The 25856-nt window shown below is 44.1% G+C and overlaps 1 protein-coding gene across 1 annotated transcript in view; it reads right to left on the bottom strand.

Moving 5' to 3' along the window:
- Positions 1-219: 219 nt before the first annotated feature.
- Positions 220-25856, bottom strand: part of LOC119559383 (irregular chiasm C-roughest protein) — a 125508-nt gene continuing 99871 nt past the window's right edge. Inside the window, exons 7-12 of the mRNA XM_037872440.1 lie at positions 23897-24036; positions 22973-23102; positions 16852-16980; positions 16252-16452; positions 3099-3277; positions 220-3039 (exon numbers count right to left, since the gene is read on the bottom strand). Of these exons, the coding sequence (XP_037728368.1) occupies positions 2734-3039; positions 3099-3277; positions 16252-16452; positions 16852-16980; positions 22973-23102; positions 23897-24036 (1085 nt within the window). The 3' untranslated portion in view covers positions 220-2733. The remainder of the gene's footprint in view (positions 3040-3098; positions 3278-16251; positions 16453-16851; positions 16981-22972; positions 23103-23896; positions 24037-25856) is intronic.

The following is a 25856-nucleotide window of genomic DNA, read 5'->3' as shown; positions in this document are numbered from 1 at the left end:
ATTTAAAAAATAAAAAAAATAATGCTACCACTTAACTTTTTATGTATTGCCCTCAAAAGAGTATCTGCAATGTCGACGGCTGGTTGTTTTTCCCAAAGTGATTTCCTCATTGAAGCTTAATGACGGGCGTTCCCGGTTGCTGATTGATTGGCTGGGTTTCCCCGCTTTCCCGGCCCTTGGATGGGAACCCACCACGACCACCCAGTTAAAGAAATTTTATTTTTGTTGCATTTCTCTGCGTTTAAATTTTATTCCATGTTCATTTTCATTTCTCTGTGTTGTGTGTGGTGTTCGCTTGTTTCTGTTTGCCCTCTGTTGGCCGCTCCCCTCGCCTTTCATTTTTATCTGCATTTTTATTTGCATTCTCTCGGCCTGTGTTTTACTTTATGCTAAATTGGCTATTTTGTTTTGTTGCTTTGTCACTTAAACTTGTAAATTTCCTCGGCAGGCTGCCCAGACCAGACCTTCCTGCCCCTGCTCCCTGCCCCTGCCCCGCCCCTCACCTGGCCACTTGCCCTGCGATGTTGGCTTAAACGCAGTTGGCTGGCCGGATGGCCTGACCCTGGCCAAGAACTCGGAGTTATTGCATTGCTGGGCAGTGAACGGGGTCGCTTAAGAGTTAGATTCTGAGTTTTGATTCTGCTGCTGGCTTCGTGCTGCATCCGCTCCCATCGTGGAGATTCTGGCCCTCTCCGAGGCCTCGTTTACGGCTAAAAGTGATTTCCTTGTGGTTGTTGTTGGTGGTGGTTGCTTACATTTCTCTTGGGCCTATGACTTATATATGTAAACCGTTTCTGCTTATTGTAACACGTATTGTTGTATTTCGTATTTGTATTTGTATTCGTAATGTTATGGGTTATTAGTGTCCCGACTCGCTTATCCAAACATTTTGCACTACAGATGAACATTCTGTCTCTCATATCGTAATTACTCATTGGTTTAAAATTAATTTGCCACATTCGGGTTGTGTTGCACTTAGAGCTAGTACTTCTTTAGTTATATATGTCTGTTTGTTGTTTGTTGGCTTCGTTATAAATAATATTTTGTAAATATTACCAACACAATGAATCATAAATACAGTACGCACTGTGACCATTCACTTGTTTAGTAAGTTATTTGTTAGTTAACATGACGACGTGTTTGTTGCTTGCTTTGTTCTTACAATTCGCAATTTTTTGCTGACAATAAACCCAGGGGCGAAATCACTAAATCACTAAACTGAACTATACATAGGGTACACACATATAGGTATGCTGGCGGGCATACTCCTCTATATATGCGTATTCGCATTAATGATTAATGTAACCTCATTTTAAACTTATCATTTTACAATGCTCTTCGCCAGAATTCTTTGAACTCTGCAAGTTTAATTTTCTGCTGCTAAATTGGCGTTAGGTTCTTCTAAGTACTTCTGGTTTTTACACTGATCGCTTAGCCTATCGATATATATTTGTATGTATTGCGCATAGGATATAGAATAATCTGAAGCTTAGATCGTCTAAGAAATAAATTACAAAAGCTTGGGCTTTGTACAAAAAATTCGGTGGCAAGCAATCGACTTTGCTGGCTCTTTGCTGATTTTTAAACTGAAATAATTTACAATAGCTGGTAATCGAACGTTTAAGTTGCCGTGTGGTCTGTTATGTTACATACAATACTGTATAATTTACTCGTGGAACTGCTACGTATGATATTTAAATCGATTTATTTTTGCTTTCAAACAACATTTAACACATTTTATATAGTATTTTGTATATTTTCGGATTTCTCTTTTGGTTTGAGCAATTCTCTACTTGAACATTTATATATACAATTATCGCGTATGTGGAGGGTCTCTCATTTGTTCTTGGGGCTATACTTATGAATGCTTTTGTGTTATAAAAATATTCGTAGTAAATGGAAACGATTATTTTTTGGTCCTTTCAAACGATTGGAAAATCATAAGTAACGAAAAGGTGCGATAAAATGCTTAATAGAACCCAATTGGTTTAGGTTAAAACTCTTTTGATCATTCGCTTAATTTCATTTCCCAAAATATCTTACAGTTTCTTTGCTCTTGGCAAACTTTTCAAATGGAAGGAATTTGTTCGTGCCTGGTAAGTATTCCTTCGTCTTTCACTTCTTCATATACATTTTAAACTATAGGTTCTTCTCCTCGTGCTTTTAGTTCTAAACATTTTCAAAATATTTAACAAAATCAGTCACTTCCTCGATCTCTCTTCTTTATCGAAAAGGAACTTAAAGTATTCGTAATAATCAACTTTTAACAATGTTTTCCCAAAGAATTGTAAACTTTTCCTTACGATATCTGGCTTTGGCATTTAAGTTAAGCGCACACTCATACACATTGACATACAGCGATAAGGTTAAGGTTAAAGTTACCGTTACAGCTAGGGGTTATAGTAAAATATTCGAAGAGCTTAGGGATAAAGAGTTGAATCCTTTCCAGGCTTCTAGAAGAGTGGTTGTAAGGATACTGATGGGCCTGGGATCTTAGCCTACGGCAATTTTGATGCTTGGCTAAATCGGTTACAGATGCACATATGTATTGCTATATAGAGTAGTAGTTGTGTAGCATAGTCCACGTGGTAATGTCGAGTAATTGGGTAAATCCATACGTATGCTTAGCCATAGGGGTTAGATTACATAGAACAATCGGTGTAATAAACGCGCGTCAGTCACTCCCAAAGAAATCATTCACTCAACCATCTTTCGCACACCATCCGGCCTAACCTAATGACTGTTTCTAATTATCGGGGCTAGGACCAGGGCCGGGACCACCGCCCACCAGCCACGCCCATTGGCGGGACTGCCATTGAAGACGGGAAAATGGATCTGCTCCGGCTGGTTCAGCTCCTCCTCCTCGTCGTCGTCGATGGAGTTCGACAGCTGTCGATGGCGCTTGGTGAAGTTGACATTGAAAACCGCCTCGGCAACGCCACCTGGCGTGGACACCACGAAGTAGAAGGTCCTCGGAACCCGTTCGTGCATGCTGACGTAGGTCAGTCGCGCCTCCTTGCAGAACGGCGTGGGCAGATCCTGCGGATGGGGAAAACGATTACATTTCCGTTGCGGACTACCTCTGCGCCGTCACTCACCTTCACCGCGTAGGCCAGCACCGTACTGCCGTACTGGTTTCCGGGCGTGAAAACCCGATCTCCGTGCAACCAACGAGCGGCGTGGGCCGGAGGATTGGCGCAGAACTCCACGTTGAGGTGCAGCGGCGATCCCGGATAGGCGATGGGCGTGGCATTCAGGGCCGTCACTATGGGGGCGCCTGAAAAGGGAAAGCAGGGGCTTAGCTAGGAATTGGTAAAAAAGATTTCAAATTGTGTTTAGATATGAGAAGTTATGATATATGCTTTTAGAATTTACATCATCTTTAGAATATTGACGACCTAAAGTACCATGTCATTGGGTTGGTGAAATAAGATAGGAGGAGGATTAGCACAGCTGAATCGCTCTTAAAAACTTTAGTGATTTTGCTCTCGCAGTTAGCACAGCATTGGCTCGTTAGCCAGCCCCCTGGAACTTTTCGCACCGAGATTCCCTAAGCAAACTTCTGTAAGCCCTTACGTCGCACTTCACACATGCTAAGCCAATTCCGGCGCAACTGTACTCCGATGCCAAGTTTGTTTCGCCTCGCATCAGCTGCAATTAAAGCCAGGGCGGAAAGTTTACGGCCACCGTTACCGCCACCGCCATTGCCATCAGCATTGCCATCGCCACTAATTAAAAGCGTATCACCCGACAAATGTGCCACTTACTGCCACAGAAGCCCAGCAACAGCCAAACGCCCCACAAGGACGATCTGCACCTCTGGAAAAGTAAACGCTCGGTGTGGAGTGGGAAAAATCAAAATAAATAGAGGACAACATGTCGTGGGGCCAAAGGAAAAGTTGGCCCAAGAACGCCGAAACTTCATTAAAAAGTTTGCGCCAAAGCGAATTTTGTGGAACTTATGTGGGCCGTGTGCCCAGAGTAGGGGATTATCTCTGTGAGATGCCAAAGCCCGACGCTGTTGGCCAACACTGCGACAATCCAATTAGACACATGTGCCAGCCCCTTCTCTGTTGGCCACCTCTTCTGTTGTTTCCCAGCATATTTAATTATCGAGAGGCTCGAAATTTTGCAATTTTCCTCATCATCGCCCTGAGACAGAGACTTATCGAGTGGGGGAAGGAGCAGGGTTGCCAGATAAACTTGTGCCGCAATGGCGAGCCCAACAAAATGGTCGAAAGTGTTAAGTGCAAATGAGTGTTGGCCGGGCGGGCGGTGGGGCAGGCAGACACAAACAAAAACAAATCGAAGAACTCCGTTCGACACTCGCAAATTTATAACCAGAAACCCCCTTTTTGCAGGGACCTGGCCGACTAACTGTAAAATCAATTAAAGCAAGTGCGGCAGGGTTGTGTCTGCCTGCCAAATTATGCGTTCAACGCCATTTTGGCGAGCCCTGCTCGGCCTGCCCACCCCTCGTCCCCGAGGAAAAAGTGTAATTTATTTGACAGCCAAAAATGATTTTTGCATGAGGCCGTTACCCATTCAGCAATCCATTCAGAGAGCTCTCAAAGAGATTTAAATTCTATTTTGATTTGCAGCCAGTGAGCCGTGTGCAAGCATTTTACCCCAGAGCCCAGGTGGATGGCTGTAGACGTGCCCCCAAGGTCAGTGCTTTGGTCATTGGTGCGACTTTTAATTTGATTTCCACTCGGTCCACCCGGGGCGCCAAATAGAAATGAGTTTTAAATTGCCCGCAGTTGGGGAGCGGCAATGGAACGGGAATGCTTTGGCTCAGTTCGTTTTAAATAATACGGCTTCCCAGGCAATCTTTGCGTGAAATACCAATAATAACAGGGAAAAAGGCCGCTGGAAAGGACTCAATTTATGGAGGGTAGCCCAGCCAATGAAAAACAATAACAAGGAAGAAAACAAGGGGACGGACAGTGAAAAGTTGTCTTCCCCAAGTAATTGCAGCTCGCGAATGAACGCAGAAAATCAATTATTTTTTCGGTTGTTATTTTTCCTCTCCCGCTTTCGAGGGCACTTTCCAACACTGGCCCGTTCGCAAGAATGCCAACGCATTTAATGCAGTGGCGGGGGAAAAAGGACAACAGCTCTCGGCGACGAGCAATCAATGGGGCGAAGTCCCGAGCTCCAAAAAGCATCTACCACTCCTCAGCCAAAGTGTTGTAAAACGTTTTCCTCTCTTGTTGTTGCCTCACCTCTTGCAAAGTTTTCGCACAAAAGGCAACTACGAAAAATTAAGTTAACTTTTTCGGGCAACGGGAATTGAGTAATTTTCAGCCGTAAAACTTTATTATTTTGGACTGCAGGACTTCGCCGCGTCCGCTCCCCTTTTCCTTGCCCATTGTTGTTGCAACAATTGTAGAACATGCAAAGTTGCTGTTATTGTTTAAATATTTATTTTCAGCTGTTGCAGCTGTAAATGCTGGCAGGAAAAGTTGTCTAGTGCCCGAAAGTGGGCAAAAACATGCAAATTTCATTGGGCAAACGAGGAGCGAGGAACCGCCAAAGCAACTCTTCGGGCAATGGACCAAAGCAACATGTAATTACATTAAGCCAGCCGAATTTAGCTACACTTTTGAATGCTCTCAAACGCAGAAGGAAATCGGAGTGCTGGAATGGTCGAGCTTGCTCTGAAAAGCGGCTTCTAAATGGGGGCCAAACATAATATTTTTATAATAATAACTCACTCCCAGCCACTTTAAAACATTCGACCCAGTCTGTTTGCTCAATTTTTAATCTGAATAAATACTTCTTGGATAATTCAAGCCCAACGAATATTTTTCTTGTAGCTAGGGAAGAACGCTCCCATGGGCTTACTTTATTGGACAGATGTAAGTGCCAAGATGCCAAAGAGATGGCATAACGGCTCGGATTAGAGCAATTACAGGTGAGCGGGCCAGAAGACCTAAACGGCTTGCCAAACATGCCCCGGGGGCTTAGGGCTCCACCTTAAATTCCGGCTCAGAGTCCGGCAAATGTTATTAAGTATGCAGAGCTCCACGGGTAAACGCTAAGATAACAGCAATCCGACAGGCAGCAAGTGAAAATAACAATCATAATATTCAATTATGCATGGTTGCCCGAGGAGCAGCACGACTGGACGTGGGTCCGTGGATCCAGGAGCAGGGCCACTGGCTGGTTCCATGTTCTGGCCCTGAATAATTAATAAACATTGTGTGCACTTAATGCAAAAAGCTGCAAATAAAATTACCAACTGCCGGCTCGTTGTGTACCGAAATCATTGCCGGGCGTTGAAAAAACAAAGCAACGGGTCCGAGGCTCAAATTGAAATTACGTGCCCGGGCTGAGCAATCAAAGAGGGATTAGCGGGCTGTTTTTGCTCTTAGCCGGCCATTTGTCACTTGCCAATTGCACAGCACCCACCTTTGGGCGCTTTTAATTGAATTTATTGTCGACGAAGCGGCTGCTGAATTATTGATCGCCGCGATGACAAGTTAACCCAGTGAGGGATGCGACTTTCAAGCAGGTCCAGGGCTTTTCGGCGTTTATCTTAAGTTTGGCAACTTCTTGGGCTGGCCTAGCTGCTCAAAAATTAATGAGGGGCTGGGCGGCGGCACCGTGTCGCTTGTACTTAGCCAAAAGGTTGGAAAACTTTGCAAAGTAATCTTGTGTTTGTGTGGTTTGCTCCGGTTTTGAAAGTCGGAGCACGCGTTTTACGGGCGATCTTAAGAACGGCTGCCCTGCGGCATTAGGAATTTTAAATGAAATTGACTTGGTTGTACAGACAAAGAAACACTGCTATAGGCAAAGGGTCAATATGATGTATTCAAGGACCGACATAAAATTTATAAATCGCCAAAGATAAAACGGAGACTTCCTTGCCAATTTAGGTATAAATAAGTAAAGAATAATATTTATCATGCTTTCTAATTCGCTTAAGATGTTTATAAATCAAGAAGAAATGATAAATCTCTCGTTCAAAGCCAATTTTTCTTAACTCAAAACACTTTTCCTGATTAAGGGAGTTTTTCTCTGTGCTGGCATAAGTATTCTTGTTGTTTCGAGAACACCTACGGTATACTTTACTTTTCCTAATTGAAATCCCTTCAAGTATGTCGACTTCAAAGTCAATTGCTCGGGGACAACTGCACTGCTGTACTAAATCCGAAAGAGGAGAACTGGGCCATTAAGAGTGACCAAACAAACTTTGATGCTGCGATGACCTCTAAGTGGCGAGAGGACCGGACCGAGATCTAGACAGAGATTGATATATGATGGAGGTAAAGTGCAGCTCTAGATGTACCAGGGTTATCTTTTCTCTCTGGCACTTTTCAGCTCCTGTGTGTGTGCTCGTCCACACACTCGTGTAAATATCTGTAACCCAAATCTTGAAAATTTACAAAGCGCGCTTCTATGGCTGGCAACGTTGTCAACACAAATTAAGCTAGCATGTAAAACTGAATGGTATGGCATAGGATGGGATGGGATGTGGGCTGTGGGATGTGGGATGCCCCACCCCGCCGTAGTTTACGTATTTAAATATGCTCTTTCACTTTCAATATCAAATGAGTGGCTGGTTGGCAACTTTTGCCTGGCAGCAAGATTGCAACTTGCAGATACACGGATACGTAGATACTTTGGCCGGGACCGGCAAAGTTTGCCAAATATGTATGAACGTGTGTGCGCATAGAACCGAACTTTGAATGAACAGCTTCGTATGAAACGGCAACCCAATTTGAGACAGTCCCCCTTTCCCCTGCAGCTATTGCAAATTGCACAAGTTGCCAAAAATCGCTTCACATGTGCCACTTAAAGTTTTCGGTTTTTGGCCCGGCTCTGTCCTGCAGTTTGCCAACTTGCAAGTTGCCAGGACTCTTCCTCTGCTGCATCCGCCCTCCCTGTTTTCCAGGCTACCTGCCACTTGTAAATTTAATAAATTTTTGCATTTTTTGTTTGCTTACGTTGGGCCGTGAAAGTGAGATGTCAGGAAACTTTTAAGTGATGTTGGTAAACACACAGAATTATGGTTGAACAAGATGAAAGTGAAGTCAAAGTTTGATGGAATCGAACGTTCATTTAGTGTTCATTTGCACAAATTATAACTTCTAGTTCTTAACATACAGTGACACTTTTTTAATGAAATTTTTGAGCACACTGAACAGATTTCTGAAGATCACCTTGTTGATACCCTCTGTAGAGCAAAGGGAATTTAAATTGTTAGCCGCTATTTTTACGCGTAATTTAATCTAATATTGAAATATTATCAGCGTATGCTGTTTAGACTACTACCCTTCTGTGTGAGTAAGCCAAAGTATTTGAAGAATGCTAACTGAAGGGCTGGGCCCACGAAATTGAGCGTTCAATTCCGAATGTCAACCCGGGAGGACCTCGCCACTAAGGGGTTAAAGGACCCAGGGGAGGCCCTAACCCCCTGGAAAATCGTCCGCACCTGGCGCCAGGACCTCTCGGTTACCCCATATATTTGCGTAGGCGCCTGATAAAATTGCGTGTCCAGAGTGCAGAGGCGAATGGTGCCAATGTTTGCGGTTATGGCAATGCCAACCAGACACGCCCCCGCCCCCAAATGGGCGGTGGTAGGTGCGCGTGGGGTGCGTGTGGCAGGCCTATGCTTTATCGTCTGACATTTGACATTTTTATTAGCTTTGTGGCGACGGCGTTTAATTACTTTGCACACTGCGAACAATGTCCGACATTTTTATATGCACTTCCTGCCCAGTGAAATGCAATTAATATATGCATCGAGTAATTTGCCAGGCCGTTGACCGACCCAAAAAACAGGCGAGGACAGCTCATTATCCCATGAAATGCGGATGCCACCAATTTTGACAACCGTAATGAGTCGTTAAAATCCGACTGTCTGCTCAGCCCATTAAGACCGCTTCCTTGACAGGGTTAAATGGGTTCCCCGTGGCAGGGGCTGACATCGTTGTAGAGCAACTCAGCTGCCTCTCAGCGGCCCACTTATTAGTTCGGTGCAAAACCAGCAAATGTGGCTGCCGCTGGGCACAATTGGTGGCTGCGATTTCAGGAGGGTTGACAGCCACCCCACCGGCCAATCTCCCCCTGCTGGCAGCACTCGACGTCTTGTGGCGCGGAATTTGCATGCTCAAGTGCGGAAATCAACTGCATTTTGCTAATATTTTTGCCAACCAAGTGCGAACTGGTCAAGTGGCGGGAATTAGTCTTGATTTTTGTCCCTGAGAGGTCACACACAAGGCTGTCAGTTTGTTTTACTGCTCGCATCCGGCGGGCTTGGATCGGCCGGAAAAGGGGGTGGTGGTCGGCTGGACCACTGGCGACATTGCGACGTCTGGTGGCGTCTATTTGCACAACTTTTTCAGCTCATTTCCGCTGCAGCTGCAGACAACCAGAGACCCCACAAAAGTTGCCCACCAGTACTGCCATTTACCCAAATCAGTCAACGAAAATATATAATATATATAAAAACAAAAGAAAAAGTTGTTCTCACTTAATAATGGCTTTTTAACATGTATTTATGTTTTATGTATACATTTTCATACATTTACATTTACATACATTTTACTTTGTTAAAAAAAGGTAAAAACTTCCATGTTTACAAATAAACATGACATTGTACTTCTTTGGGCAAAAAAATTGCGAGTAAATATATTACTGATAATGACATTGACATGAAATTCGGACCAGATGTCATTAAAAATCCCGCCAACTCAAGAAAGAAAGGAAAAAAGGAAAGCCCGAAATGTTAGGCCTACGAAGTTTTGATTGAAAATTCACCTTAGTTATGGCCCACAGTAGTTTTGTAAGTTGTATTTTGTAATTTTTTGCCACTTTTCGTATTATAACATTAACTGTAGTCTGCTTTCATTATGTTAAGCCGAGTTACGGACTTGAGCGTTCCAAAAATATTTCGAAGTGCTCTGATTTATTTATATTCTTATGCCCTTCTTTCCCTCGGCGGATTGGCCACCACTGTTGTAATGCACTATTAGCTATATAAGAGGCGTAAAAAAAATAAAAATCGGTTTTGAAAAATCATCTCAGCAAATGTGGATTTCTTATTTTTGGATTGAACAGCTGTACATTTCGAGATCTTTTAAATCTTCTACTGATAATTTTATACGTTCATTGACAAGCGATAGATGTAATTCAAATGATTTGAAAGCTTCTAGTTAAGATAACGCAAATTATGTAATAAGTGCCCGTGAAAGTCACAACAACTTCTTAAACCCTATGTTTTCAACTTTCGGCTACAGTGTACACTAAATAAATAAAAGGTCCCTGATGCACTGTTAGGTATTACAGGGCTAGGCCCTTTTCTTAGTTTTGAATCAAAAAATAATATAGTTTTTAAGGAAATACATTTTTAAAGGAAAACACAAGTATTTCTATATGATATTTTCAGCTAATTCCATTCAAAAGGGGGCAGATCTGTCCGGAAAACGACAAGTTGGCAGCTCTGTTGCTGCTATCCCGTTCACACTTAGCGTGTCTCACTTGCTCTCGCTCCTGGAAATGGCCAAAAATGATTTCTGCAACTGTCTGAAAAGTTTTCACATGCAGCCTTGGCAGCCATTTTTTAGCTTTCCGGGGTGTTTTTGATGACAAGTTTCTGACTTCATATTTTAACTAACGACTCCAGACAGCCACCCGCACAGAGATTGGAACAGAGCAGGCTACACATATGGAAAATTATAATTTAGTCAACAATTTTTTAGGTCTGACTGTGTGCTCTGCAGGAAAATTGAAGCGTAAAAATTATGCTTGGGTGCGTTCTGTGCAAAAGACAACACACCGAAAAGGACACAAAACTGTTGACAGCATGGAGCAAGGACGACAGTAATGAGTCAGGGAAAGTTCTGGCATTGCATTTGGGCAAATGTTTTTCTTTGGCTTTTACGGGAAAACTATTTCGAATGCACATCCCCTTTGCGAGCAGGAAACGGAGCCATTTGGCTTGCTTATAATTAGGGAAAGTTGGAATATTTGCCCAGCAAATCAATCGGAAATCGAAGTGAGGGCCTTTCCAGCAAATTGCTGAGCTGAAATCAAATTATTTTCAAATCCCAAATCGTACTTCAAAGTGTTTTGCAGACAGTGGTTAAACTATTTACCAATTTATCAGAGATTCCCTTGGGTTTCCTTATAAGAAGACTTTGAAGTTTTTAATTCATTTCAACCCTCGGCAAATCCATTTCGAAAACGTTTATCTAGTGCTCAAGATCGTTTTTTAGGGAGGGGCTCAGAGGCATTTAACATGCAATTTAGCGCAGCTGCTGTGAAATTCCAGGCTGTCCTTAAAGTCTTGTCGCAGGGCGCAATAAATTGCCATTTAAATGAGGCACAAATGAAAAGCACAGGGAGGGCGAAAAAATTCGTTCGCATGCTTTTTGAAAGGGAACCCCAAAAAGGAAAAAATTGGCCAACCCCGAACTCCAAACCTAATGAGTAGAAACAAAGCAATATTTGCTGGCAAACGCGGCAAATTCCGAAAGCAAATTTGCCAAGAAGAGAAATTACGCATGGAAAATGGGGAAATGCGAAAATATTTCTCCTCGTGCGTTGATCAAAAGCGAGCAACATGCATATTACAAATTAGCATGCATAAAACAGGGCCGGGAACGGAATGGCCAGAAATGGGAGGGCGACTCGAGTGTGCCAGGGCATAAAGCAATATTTATGTTCCCGTATCGCTTGAGGGGAGTTGCGATGAGATGGCCCGCGCTTCTTGGTCTAAATTAAGCGTGGAATATGCGTGGAAAAGCTTTTATTAAAACAGGCCGAACTTGGGTCCCATTGTACTTCAGACAGCTCTTCCGATTCTGGTTCCTTGGTTCCTGGTTCTCATAAAAATTCCGCAAATAATCATTAGGAGGGGGCTTGGCATTACGCAAAGGGAATGCAATATGGGGTACGGAGATTGATGAGTGGATCCTTAAAAAATTGTGGTATAGCTAAGCTTTAATGCTAGGTAATTTTGTAGACAACCTTTCAGGAGTTTCGAAAAGGAGACTATCCTGTTAGTCCGCTTAAAGAAGTGACACCTAATGTTAGTTCATCATTTTGTCTATCTCAGGAAATGGTCGACTGCACGACGGCTGGCTTTCATGGCAGTCCATTTATGGATATTCTTATTAAAATCTACTTTGCCACAACTTTTCGCAGCATTTGTTTAAATTACTTAAAATTGCAATGCAAGGCAGGAGGAAAAAACGCTGGCGAGAGGCAAAGTCGACTACTGAGCTACTTTTGCCAACTGCCAGTTAACATATGCATAGCCGGCCACGCCTCCTCCGCCCCCGCACACACACTGTCAACAAGAAAACGCCCACATAAAGTTAACGACAGCGAACGAGGGCAAAAAGAAACCAAAAAAGATGGCGAAATTGTGAGAGAAAATTGTTATTTAATTTGTGTGAGTGCTGAACATTTTTGCAGCTGCTGTTGCTCAAGTTCTTGCTGCAAACTTTTTGCCCAGCACACGCACTAAACTTTAACACAAGCATAAATTTGGGCGCACACAGATACTCCAGGCGCGAGTGTGTGGGTAAGTAAGTGCACTTTGCATTGGGGCCGCCGCGAATCCTTTGGCTTTCTTCAAAATTCATATGCACATTTATTTTACTCGCATCCCGCTTCTCAAGTAGCTGCATATGCAAGTAGGTGCAGCAGCTTCTCCTCTTATTTGCTGCATAATTTCCGCCCACCACCGGCTTTTTTCTTGGCTTAAACGAAGCGTAAAGGCAACACAGGCTGCAATTTTAAGTCACGAGTTCATTAGGAGGGCCAAGGAAAACAAAGGGGCGCACAACTTTCATATGCATAATGAAGACAGCCCTGCCGACGCCCGCCTTCCGCTCGGACTAATCAAAAATGTCAACGAAGCAAATGATTGAGGCCGCAGTAATCCCTTTGTCATCGCTTTCTGGCCTTCTCCATTTGACTTGGTAATTATGGACAGGTAATCAGTGCAGCTCACGGTTTGAGGAGCGATGAAGGGGTTCTATTGGTCGGTTGCTCATAACGAAGCTTTATGGTCTCCAGATTCCCTTCCCTTTTAAGCAGCATTGAAAGAAATTGATTGATACTTGTGTTGCAGGAAGAAATGTGTGAAAAAAGTGTTTTATTGAAGAAAACATTAAGCATGCTTGAGAATGTGAATACGTTGGACTGAAAGATTATAAAGTATTCATAAATGTTACAATTTTATTGCACACTTTAAGAACTTTACAACTATTATAGTTTAGACACTGCTTTTTTTTGGCCAAGAAGTTCAGTTATCTTTGTAAGTTTTTTTAATAAAAACATAATTTGAACAGAGAGCATTACAAGTGACAATCAATGATTTTTTACTGTGCTTTTTTCTTTTGAAAGAAATGCGAAACTTTGCAGACAGTCGAGGACAACTTTTTCGGAGTCGCTCTTTGTATTTTGTTTAATTTTACAAGCAAACACAAATAGTGGAAGTAACTAAGCATCCCATGGATTCTTGGCACACACCACTCCTGACTGGGAGTATTTTCCCCTTTCTTGGCTGCTGGGCTCCGAATTTAATCTATTGTTTGGCTGCCCAGTCCCCGTGTTTCTGCATTCAACCCTCTCCTATCCTGACATCTTTGACTGGAAGCCCGGGAATCCGTTGCCGCCTGCCTTTGATAAATATGACTATTTCACGCTTCCTCCACCGACAGCACACCTCCCTTGTTGTTTATTTGCGTTAAGTGTTAGCAGCCACGCTGTGCCATCCCGACACCCCGCTCCCACCCCAGGACCCCACTTTCCCGGCTGCCTGGAATTTTGTTTATCTAGCACTCAATTTCGCAGTTTTAATGACAAACTGTCTTACCTTGAAATTGCATGCGGGAGCATTATAAGTGTCTCCATTTCGTGTAGGACACCGACATCCCATCCCGCCCACACCCACACTTACACCCACATCCACAGCCACACCCAACGCCCACTTCTCGGTTCTCGGCAAGGACTTTGTTTGATTGCTTGGCTTCGCTCGTCCGGAGATCTGGGAGCTGAGCTGTTTCATGTTTGGATTGCACTCGAGGGTAAGCTTGGCCAGGTCCTCAACTCGTCCTGCTCCTGCAGACGGCAGGATCTCGATCTCCACCCCCACCCCCATACCACCACCCCTCGACCACTTGGCAAGTTTTATTGTCTCAATGTCCACTTGGCTTTTGCCTGAAGACAACTTAATGCGCTTTGCTGGGGCAGACAACTGGAGGTGATGTGAAGTCAAAGCTAACGCATTTTCCTTAATTTCCGGCAGCATGATTTCCAATTTTTCTTTCCAATTCCCCTACACTCGTCGTATACTTAATATCCCTGGCAGGAGTCGGGAGGAAGTGCGCGAGCTGATTGGAATTGCCTTTCGCAATGTCATCAATCATGCGTCGTTTTCCACACGCCCAGGCAAAGATTTTGACAAGTGTCAATGCGACAAGAGAACGAGCGATAAGCCCGACTATAAAAGAGCACAGAAAGCAGGGGAGCGGGAAAGCGGCGGAAGGGTGATTCGCTGGGGAAAATCACATGCAAAGTAAAATGTCGAACTTCTGACAGCAAGAAAATAAAACTTTTCATTTGTTTTCCTTGGCTCTGCCGTGTCCCGAAACTGCTGTCAAAGTTTTTAATGTTTTTAACTCCTCGCTGTCACCTGAGCAGCTACCCATTCGGAAAAACCACCCATCGCCCCCAAAAGTCCCATCCTCGATAAAGTCAGCCGAAACTGGGCCACACCCAATTTTCTGGTGATTCAGCTTCGCTTCTTTGATTGCGCGCGGGGCCACCAGGGGCCAGGGGTTTCTTAGGGAAGTGCGACTTACTCTCAGGTGACCAATGGGAGTATGAATTGGCACGCTTAAACGAGTTATTTTGCCAACTACACACGAACAAATAGTAGGGGTTCAATTGACCCCTACGGATAGCTGCGTAACTACAACAAAAGTACACTACTGTAAAAATAGTAAAGGGTGTCTTGTAGTTGCGTTGGCTGCCTGTAAAGCTACTACAAACTAGTAATTTGTGTGTAACTAACTATTTTATATGTCATATTGACAACTAAATGGGTTGGAAACATTAAAATTTTATATTGGTCAATTTAACAAAAGAGCTTCTGTGTGTGTAGGTACTTTGAATTCAAATGTCAGATACAAACATATATAACCAAAACAAGGAAGAACGCTATAGTAGAGTGTCTCGACTATCGGATACCCGTTACTCAGTTGAAGGGAGCAAAAGAGAGAGTGGGCGTGACAAACTTTTTTTAGGTTAATCAATAGGTATTGACGAAGCCCATACATTAAAATTTATACTTTGTTTCTTGGGCCAAAACTGTACGAACCACAGTTTTGGGCTGTTTGTAAGCGTTTGAGTTGGCGTGCGAATTTTTTTTAGACAAAACAAGAGGTATTTACGAGGCCAATATATTACCATTGAAACTTTTTTCTAGCACTTAAACTGTACGAGCCACAGTTTTTCGCGTTTTTTCGGCGTTAAAGTGGGTGTGGCACTTTAGCGTGACAAACTTGCGCTGCGTACGAAGCCTAGGAATCTAGATCTCAAGTCCCAACTGTCTATAGTTTTCCTTTTATAGTTTCCGAGATCACAGCGTTCACACAAACAGACGGAGATGGCAAGATCGAATCCGCTAGTGGTCCTGAATATATAAACTTTATAGGGTCGGAAACGCTTCCTTCTACCTGTGACCTACTTATCTCCCAATACAGTATACCCTTTTGATAACGGGTATAAAAATTCCTTGGGTATTTTTTGATAAATTTCCTTGATATTGACATCCATTTAAGATAAATGGACTAAAAGCGATAGATAATGGCCCTATAGACTAATTTAAAATTACACATGACTACTTCTGTCGCCCTTTTATTGTTTCAGTAGTTTTTTATTAGTTTAGTGAACGTCATATCTGTTTTTGTTTTGTACTTCAATGCTGTTTCGCTAGATGATACTAAATAACTAAAAATGTTTAAACAGCAAATAAAATGTAAAACCAGGTATTAATTACTTAAAAGCATTCACGCATCCAATTTTTAATTAGCAAATTAGTTTATCCCAAATGTACAATGTCTGATTGGCGGACTGATTAAAAACAGGACCAAAATAACACATTTGGGAAGTGTTTTCTGTATTGGCTCATAGTATAAACACATAAATTCAATTTTATGGGGTAACTTTTTTCGGCATTCTTCAGTAAAACATATCAGAGGCAAGATGGCATCTTCGTTCACTTACCCTTCACGGAGACCGTGACGCTCTGCAGGACCTCCAGCTTCTTCTTGTTGGTGGGTGACTGGCCCACGCACTTGTACATGCCCGCATCCTGGTACATGACGTCCTTCAGCGAGAACTGGCCCGTGGGCTGGCTGCTGCCATAGCCAAGGCCACGCAACCGGGCCGAAATGGGGTCCAAGTGCGACCAGCAGCCCAGGGAGCCTAAAACGATGGAGGGGAGAAAGGACATGAAAGCCAGTGCATAATTTAATTAATTGACTTCCAGGGACTCGGCACGCAAGTTTTAATTTCTTTAATTGATGCGTCACTCCCACGGACGCCGAGCCATTTGTCTATCTTCGCCATTTGGCCGAAAGTGAGCAAAGTAAATTGCACGCATAATTAATTTCCAATTGCGCTAATTAATGAAGAGGCGGACAAAAGGCCACGACTCGACTCGATCGAAAAAGAAAGTAAAATGTAAAATGTAATTACGGCCCAGACGCATTTGTCATTCTAAATGGGCCACGAATTCGGCAGTTTCTCCCCGCCCAAGAAGCGTGTTTCCTTTGAAGTTCTGGGCCAACGCAAAGTTGGCAGTCGGCCGTTCGTATCGCTTACCTTGAGGACACTGCAGGGTAACCGCTCCGCCCAACTGCACTTCCAGCTGGCCCTTGTTGGGGTTGTGCGAGGCAGCTGCCACGGAAACATCCTGATCATCCGGCTCCGAGGTCACATCCACCGAATCGACTGAAAAGATAAAGGACATAAAGCAGAAGCCGTCAGTTAGGACTGCAAACTTCCGACCACATGGGGCTTAAGCGTACACGGAGAATAAATCGGGTGAGGAGCTTATTATAATTACCAACAAATTCCTGCTTCACTGAATTACTCTATTCCACTATTGGAATAAAACGGAAATCACATAACATTTGGAAATACACTGCTTTTTATCTTTTTATGTCGAAAAATAATCTGAAAATCATAGAATCGCTTCTTCAGACCAGCAATTTGGTGCTGTGCAAATCCCAGGGATGTTGGCAATTGTCAAATGTGACAATATTTCAATGACAGAGCCAGCAACAAATTGCTGACGCGGTGCGAACACCTGAGTCACTCCGCAATGAGTTGTCACTTCCGTTTTGATGCCAACTAAAAGTGAAAATCGCTGCTCGCCTAGCTGGAAAATTGCCTGAGCTGCAATCTTCTCCACCGCAAATTCATAAATACATATATTTTATGCTCGTTTCCGGGGGCGGGAAGGGGCCATAACGATGTTCCATTCTAATTTTGAGGGGCGGGCAGCACACACTCGCATATTTTCCACTTTCCATGCCGGGAGGTGGCTTTAAATTTCAGGGCGTCCTTTGTGCGGCGTACTTTATGGGCTGTTCATATTACGGTATAAATAACAATTTTCCTGACATGTGCCTAAAAGTGTGCGGCAGGTACGAGGTCCTTTGTCTGCCACCGGATATCATAACAATAAGTTGCCAAGTGGCGACCTGGCGAAGAAAAATGCGATGATGGGGACAAAGCGCTGAGCCTTACAAAGTGCCGGATCCCGGGAGAAGTCCACAGAACTCCGCGGGGCCAGGGCGGTCATCAAATTAGCAGACCCAAAAGTGAGCCGCACAATTAACAGAAACTACTAATTACCGGGGCACCTTTAATCGATGGCGAAGCCCCCGAAGTTCCGCAGCTGAGATTCTAGAAGGGGTAGGGTATTTCCAGAGCAAAAGAGACAATTAGTCGTAAGCTCCTTTCGCCTCGGAGACCCTTCATCGCATGTCAATCAGCCGACAGCCAACCCTCGGCCGGGGTTTATTGCTGACAATGGCAAAAGTCCTCCCCTCGGCAGACGGGCGTGTTACTTAGTCAAAATCACGTAGTTATAAAATTTTTTATTGCCCAACACAAAGGCGGACAAAGGCGTCGTCGCCCAAATTGACAACTTCAATGGCCAGCAGGGGGTCGGGGCGGAGTCCCATTACGGCTAAGGGAACTGGTGTTCTGGTGTTCTGCTGCAGCCCTGACTGAAACAAGAACCCTCTGTCGCGGAGCCCAGCGAAAATGTCTAATGAGCTCTGCTCGTCTCGGCTCAACTGACAGACATTTGTCATTGGCCAAAGGCTGGCGGCGGTTTTGGGGCGATGTGATAAGAAAAGTGTCTAAAGGAGTCCACAGAGGCAGGGAAAAATCCCTGAAATTTCCCATTAATTTGGCGCATATCTGGGATGTGCCAGCTTCACTGTTTAAAAATTTAAATTGTTGTTTTTAGCCTATTGAAGTTATGCTTGTAAGGACTGCGGGGTCACCAAACCCTGTTTTAAAAGCATCCGAAAATGTTACTTTGTATTTATCCAGTCAGAGTATCTTACAATATCCCTTTATATAGATGACACTACGGACAAAGGAACGATGGCAGAGGGCTGTCAAAAGAACATTATTAAACGATACATTAGACGCCCACGCTCTCGAAGTACTCAGCTTAGAAATCGATTCCCTTCCCCGAAAACCCAACTCCTTCAATACTTCCCCAACACTCGCTCACATTCATAATTTCAGCACTTGTTTCACGCATATTTTACTGAATGGCCATTCATAAAAGTGTCCTCCCACTTCGAAAAGGGCAAGAATACAAATAAACAAAGGCAAACAAATGGGCATCGAGTACCGCCCATATGGCGACAGTGAGGGGATTGAGAGGAAAAGGTCCTTGAAGAAAGGGAGAAAGTGATTCTTACCGCACATCTTTTGGCGACGAGGCACACTTGAGTAAATCCCAACTCACAACAACAGCAAATACGAAGGGCAAACAGCAAACACTAATGCAAACAAGGGGATCAATACGATGGGGCAGCCTGGAGACCGGAGCAATCATTAATCATAACGCATCATCATCAGCCACGTTGGCGTTTCGCCTCCGAGAACCCTGGGTGTTTGGGGGATGTGCTCGCCTGTCACTTCCAGAGATCCCATGAGAACTGCCGAACCCTCGCAGAGTGTATCGATGTGTCGACACATCCTATCCGCTGTCCGAAGTGTGAATTTGACGGCCGGCGTGATCCATAAATCCTTCAGCACACTGCAAAGTTTCACTCTCGACGGCGGGTGGGCAATGCTGTAGGTGAAAAATTAAATTCTCCGGCGAGGGGCTTCAGCAGTTTTTCGCTTGCAACTTTCATTAGCACTCCCGCCCGCCCCAGATTAATTTGCATTTTTTCCGCTGGCTCTTCATCTTCGCAGTTAGTCATGAATATGATGGAGGCCGGCGAGAAGCAGCATCATCATCATCGCAGGATACAATCAGCTTAACTTACAAGCTGCATAAACAGCCAGCGGAAGCGGCAGAGAGCAAACTCGGGCTGCTGTGATTGCATTTGTGTCTTGGTTATAAATTTTAATTTTCCCTGCAGCCCGGAGCATTTTGAAGACTTTCAGCGAACACGCGATTAATTTGCAATGAGTTGAAATTGAAGATGATTGCACTGGATGCGAGATGCAGCGGGTGGAGCGGGGATTCCAGCAGATAGTAGTTCATTTGAGGAGGGCGGATGCAAATTGGTGGGGCGCTGTCGAAGACACTGTGTCTTGCTCCACATCCATAAAAGATAATCTCTCGGCAAATTTACGTTTATGCCATCGAGGCGAGGAGGAAACTTTGCGGCCATAAAAAATACTCTGCTCAGAGACATTTGTCCGCAATGAGTTTTTAATATTTCTGTAAGTTGCCCAGAAAATGGGACCCAGTCGAAATGAGTTTCGGTTTCATCTGAGGCAACGCCAAATAAAATTTTATTGAAAATCCTTGCAGGACGTGGGACCCTCGACACATACCGAAACATAATCGCCGGCTATAAAAACAAAGGCAGCAAACAAAAAACTAATAATCGTGCGCGCCGATAAACACAGAAATCCAAGATGGCCAAAGCTGTGGCGAAGGACGAGGAGCAGGACATGGGACATCTTGTGGGGGATGGTCGAAAGACAATAAAGTTAAACCGCGATAACCAGCATGACGAAGGATAATGGATAACATGGCCAGGACTCTCCGATCGGCGCAGTTGGGCCGTGGGGAATGGCTCGCAATCGAAATGCTTACGATAGCGTGGAGAATTAAATTTTATTGTAATGCGCCCTCAGTTAGGAAAGGCTCGAGTGTCCTGTATCCGCTGGGACTCGTTTGGCACTGCTTCAAAGGACGTGTGGGCTTCTGTTTGTTTCTCCTCCAGAGTGGTTGACAATGTGGCAGAGCCTTGCGGTGTTGGTGGTGCATTTTCTTGACAGTTGGCTGGGCAAATCAGTTCAGGGCGAGGCGAATGCAATTTGCACATGGATTTCGGTGGCAGGGCTAGCCGCAAAAGTGACCCTGGAGAATTAGATGGAGTTGAGTTCTGTCACCCGGACTGCTCGAGACGATAATCAAAGTCCTTTGTTCGATTAAATAATTGGCTTTTGAACGTTTTCCCAAATTAGTTTACACACTAACAAAATGGATAGAGCTGTATGTATAGGAAAACATAATGTATACCTTTTCCTTAAGTAAAACGTTTAAACAATTAAAGCACTTTTTGTTCATTCTGTGGCATGTATGGATGTCTAAACATCTTCGTATTTTTGCTCTACATTCCAAGTCATAGAAACACATTTTTTCAAAGAACTCTTGATTTTCTCCCACACATTCGATATGCTTTAGAAGCCTTTTTCTGCCGATTGCTCGGATTGGGAAACTTCGCTAATTGCACATTGTTCGAGCAAGCCACTCAACATTAATTAGCCCCAATGAGAACTTTAACTTTAACTCATTAATGAGGCTGGCAAACAGAACTTCGGTCAATGGGCCTGGCTTATGTGCACCTGAACGTGGCCCACTTGCAGGACTTGAGTCCTGGCCCCGCGTCACGCTCGCCGCTCCTGTTGACGTACGTGTCAAATTAGCGACGTTTTAACAAGCTCTCCGTGTCCTGTGTCCCGAGCCCCGAGTCCTGCGTCCATAGTCCTAAGTTCCGAAGCCTCCAGACGGGCGAATCAATCACGCGAAAGTGGCCGGCGCAGAAAACTTTGAGCAACTGCGTCCAATTGCCTACTTTTGCGGGCCCTCCGCATTCCGCTATTGGCCGTTCTTTTTCTTTTGGCAGGGCATCGCTGATTGCTTTTTCATTGCAGTTCGTCAGCGTTGTCCTCGTTGTTGTCGACGGAAAAGTTTTCCCCTCGTTGCTGCTACCTGTGCTACCTGTTCCCCCGCTCCGTTTTCCAGCTCAATGGCGAGATCCGGAGGAGGAAACATATCGTCAGCAATTAAGCCCGCATTCAAACGTCTGTCTGGGACTCGGGATTCGGGATTCTCGCAGCTCCCCCGCTCAAATGCGATTTATCAGTTTTTCCCGACTTGAATGTGTGCCGTGCCCCCCGAAATCAAAATCTTCCCCGGCCGCCATTTATCATGGGTCGGGCAGCTGTTTTATAGTTTATGACAGGCGAGTCGTGTCTGTGCTTCTGCCATATCTTATAGGTACACATATAGGACGCCGGTTGTCGCAAATGGGGTTTAGATGCCGACTGCTGCCAGTTGGATCTGCCATTTCGGCAGTTTGCTCCGCTCCGTCCGCTCCGTCCCCTCGACCGGAGTTCGAGTTCGATAAAACGTTTTACAAATTGATTTATGTGCTTAACATGTTGCCAGCTCAGCGTCTCTCACAATTAGATTTTGCTGGAAAATGCGGAGAAAAGTTTTCTTTTCTTTCTCCTCCTGGCGGCCCCCATCAATCATCGATAATGTCGATGGGACGGCCGTCTCCGTCACTTTTTGGCCTTTTGGAAACATTTTTCCTTGTTTTTATTAATAAAGCATTTGTTTTCCCCGTAATGAGCAGCGACAGGCGGCTGTCAGGAGTGGCGAAAACTCTGCCCCAGGGGACGGGAGTTGGGCCTGCCGATCCCTGCGACGGCATAAAAAGTGGCAACACTTTGTCAAGCTGTTATTACCAATATTTTATTTCTCTAGTTCGGCTTTCCGTTTTGGCCGTGATTGATGAGCGAGTTCTCGGGGGGACTAAGATGGATTTCGTGGGGCGGCAGTGCAGTTCTCGATTCCTTGAGCTCCTTCGATTGCATTGGCCGCCTAATGAGGCTGCAAATGAGTTTTCTCGAGACGTATAATTCGATTTGGCGGTTTGATGGCTGCTTTTAGGCCGCCTGTCAGGGGCACAAATTCAATAAAAATATTTACCAGCATTAACACGCGCTGAGCGCATAATGTGCCGCATATCCCCCGACCAAAGAGGTATAAAACCCAACCCGCAAAACGGAAAATATTGACAGCAAAATGGCGCGTAAGCGTGAATAGTAGAGGAAGCGGGGGCAGACACCCACTCAATGCCAATGCCAATGCCAATACCAATGAAATTTGCCACATTTTGCATATGACAGGGGGTGGCGCCACAAGGCGCCTCGCAAAGTGCCACGAACATCCCCGAAAAAATCACACCGAATATTGTCCTCAGCGCCATGTGCGAGTGTCGTAAAATGTTCGCTGATTTTGTTCATTTTTTTCGAGGGTTTTCGAGGGCTTTACAGGGTTTCTGAGGGCTTCGGCCGGTGGTGCTGCCAGCAATTTTACTGACACAAACTAATGGGCAAAATATTATCACGCGCCATTTTTAAGGCAATTTCACGCATACGCGGTCTAATTTACGGTCTGCTTTACGGCTGGCAGGGAGGTGGGAGGTGGAGTACTCACATCGCACGCTGAGGTAATAGCCAATCGACGAGTACTGGAAGTTGAGGTGCCGGGACGTGCACTTGTACCAGCCGGAATGCTCGCGCCTTATCGATGTGAAGTTGAGGAAACCATCGCCCGTTTGCGGCACCTGCAATAGTCGGGAAATGGGAAATCAGAATGTTAGCACTTTGGCCTGGAAACGCGAATTGGGAAATGGGAAATGAGTTTGGCTCGTTATGCGTAAACAATTTTTGGTAATTAAGGCAAGGCAAATAGTTTCGCGCAAGTTTCGGCTTCGCAAGGTAGCGACAACTGCACGAAAATCCATTTAAAACTTGCTCCTTGGCCAAAAATCACACAAAAGGCCGAACTCCGATGGGCGGCCTACGAATGCACGAGGCCCACGCATTCCCACCTTCCTAGTTCTCGCAACTCAAACGCACAGGAAAAAATTCTATATTTTTTGAATAACCAATATGGGCATAGATAAAGATAAAATTTAATTAAAATAATTTGGCTAGATTTAACACAAGCTCTCAATGAAAAAATAAACATTTGTCATATTTATTGAAAACTCGGACTGAAATAATATTACATCCTAATACTATAATGTTTTATTAGACAGCGAATAATTTTGTCGTAGATAAATATCTGTCTAATCCCTTTTAATACATATTGATATGTAAAGATAAGTAATCTTTTTATAAGTAAATAAATATTTTCGATTGCTTAGTAAAAGACTTTTATTTGATTATGTCCATCCAAGTAAAATAATATAATTTTGATATATCCATTTAAGTAAAATAATATTGTTTTTTACTTACTCCTCCATCAGGACTCTGAAATGCCTAACTTTACTTCCTAAACTGCTTAGAGCCTACGAACACTGAATGGAAAGTATCTGAACTTTTTCCTGTGCACTTTTCAATGGCCCGAACTTACCGGCGTGTCACCGTCGTCCTTCTGCCAGCGCGGAGTGCTCGGGGGATTGGAGTCGACGTCGCACTTGAGGCTGACCTCGATGCCCTCGCGGAGCGGATAGCCGAAGCCAGGTGTGCGGGATATGGCGAAGGAGGGCGTGTCTGCAACGGGACAGATGGTTATTTCGGTTGACTCTTCCGCAGATTTCGGCGCTATCACCGACTAGACTGTGGCAACATCAACAAAATAGTTTTTTAATTAAAAAATTACTCAAAAGCAGGGGTACGAACTGAGGGCAAGAAAGAAAAACTTTTATAATTAAACTAAATGCAAACGTTAGGCGCAGTCTGTATTGGGAGGAAGGTAAACAAGAACGCGTTTATTGTCGTACGAGTTACGAGTGGATTTCTTATTGCAGTTTAAATTAGGAGAGGTTAAGTGATGAAATATTTGCCCGAGTTTGTAATCCTTAAAGCCGGGCTGACAGAGTTCTCCCGAAGGGAGATACTCTTCTAAATTCGCAATTTTCATTTTGATTTGCTTGTAATTCCACACACATCATTGCTTTTCTAATAGACTAAAATAGGTTCTGATTAATGAAATGTGTAGCCAAGCTGACAGCACTCAGTTACCAGCGAACCAGGTGTCAATTAATACAAAGTTCCATTCAGAGCAGCCCATGAAGTTTACTTAGTTAGCGGCATTGAATTCGTAATATCATTTTCAATTTTGGCGTGTTCTGCGCTCTTTATTTCGGCAGCCACAACTCATTCTGGTTTGTCCAAAAGTAATTCGATATACGATTCAAAATACAACTTCGATTTCAATCCCAAACTGCCAATCACAAATCCATTCAGTGCATGTCAAAAAGCCATCGACAAAATGTAAATCTAAATGTAAATGTAAATAATGGGACGCCCCGCCCAGGCAGACATGTGCACTCCTATTCAATGCATATTCATAGGCATAAATCAAATGTTTTTTAATTAGTGCTGGCCATTTGGCAGGTCTGGCCAAAATATGCTACCCAAATGGGCCTGCATTCATTTCAATCTTTTCAATTTTTCGGCGCACCAGCCGCCTTTGTGGCCTTTTGTAACTAATACAATTTGATTAGGCGCCCGGAAAGGGTCTGCAGATGCCGAGGGACAAATGAATTTGTTTGTCGGTTGTTTGCCAAACTATTCAATTCAGCCTCCGATCCTGTCGATGTAGTACGACCGGCAGCCAGACAGCCGTCAGTCGTCAGTCGTCAGACATCATACATATTTATGAATGGGCTGGAAAAACATACCCACGTCTGTGGTGTGTGATGGTGGTCCATCAATTTGTTGACTCAAACTGGGCGACACAAGGGCTGGAAAATTGTTTAACTGTTTGGCCATATTGTTTTCAGGCAAGGAAAACAATTACTGTGGATAGGCCGCTTTTAAAAATGCACTTTGGCATCTTCTCAAATTGCTCAAATTAAAAGCAAAATGTTGGCCTAAAAAGCTCTAATTTAAATGGAAACCCAAATATTTTCTTTGCTTCCTTCAGTTGACTTTTCCAGCTTAAATTGTTCAGCATTTCGGGGAGCAGTGATCCCTGTCCATGTCCTTGATTTGTCTGTCAACTGTCTGCATAAAAATGCGCAAATTAAACGCAGCACTCACTACAGATACATTTACAGATACAAATGCGGATACGGACTGGGATGCGGATACAATGTCTATGGCCTGGGCAAATGCTCTCATGTGTGTGCATTTTAATTTATACAAGCGCAGAAAAGGGGAGCGGGAACAATAAAAGGAAAAACAGGACGAATCAGGACGAACTTGTTCCTTCTTTTGTTGAACCCGGAAAACGTTGTGGTTGTTCTTGTTGCTGCTCCCGTTATTATTGTTTGAGGCCTCGTGCTGTTGTTATTGCGGTTTTTGCAATTTTCATGCCTGGCCAGAGCCGAAGCCCACACACACAACACACACAGCACACACACTCG

Source organism: Drosophila subpulchrella, unplaced genomic scaffold, assembly GCF_014743375.2.
Source record: "Drosophila subpulchrella strain 33 F10 #4 breed RU33 unplaced genomic scaffold, RU_Dsub_v1.1 Primary Assembly Seq24, whole genome shotgun sequence".
Lineage (NCBI taxonomy): Eukaryota > Metazoa > Arthropoda > Insecta > Diptera > Drosophilidae > Drosophila > Drosophila subpulchrella.
This window is presented reverse-complemented; position numbering and strand designations above follow the sequence as displayed.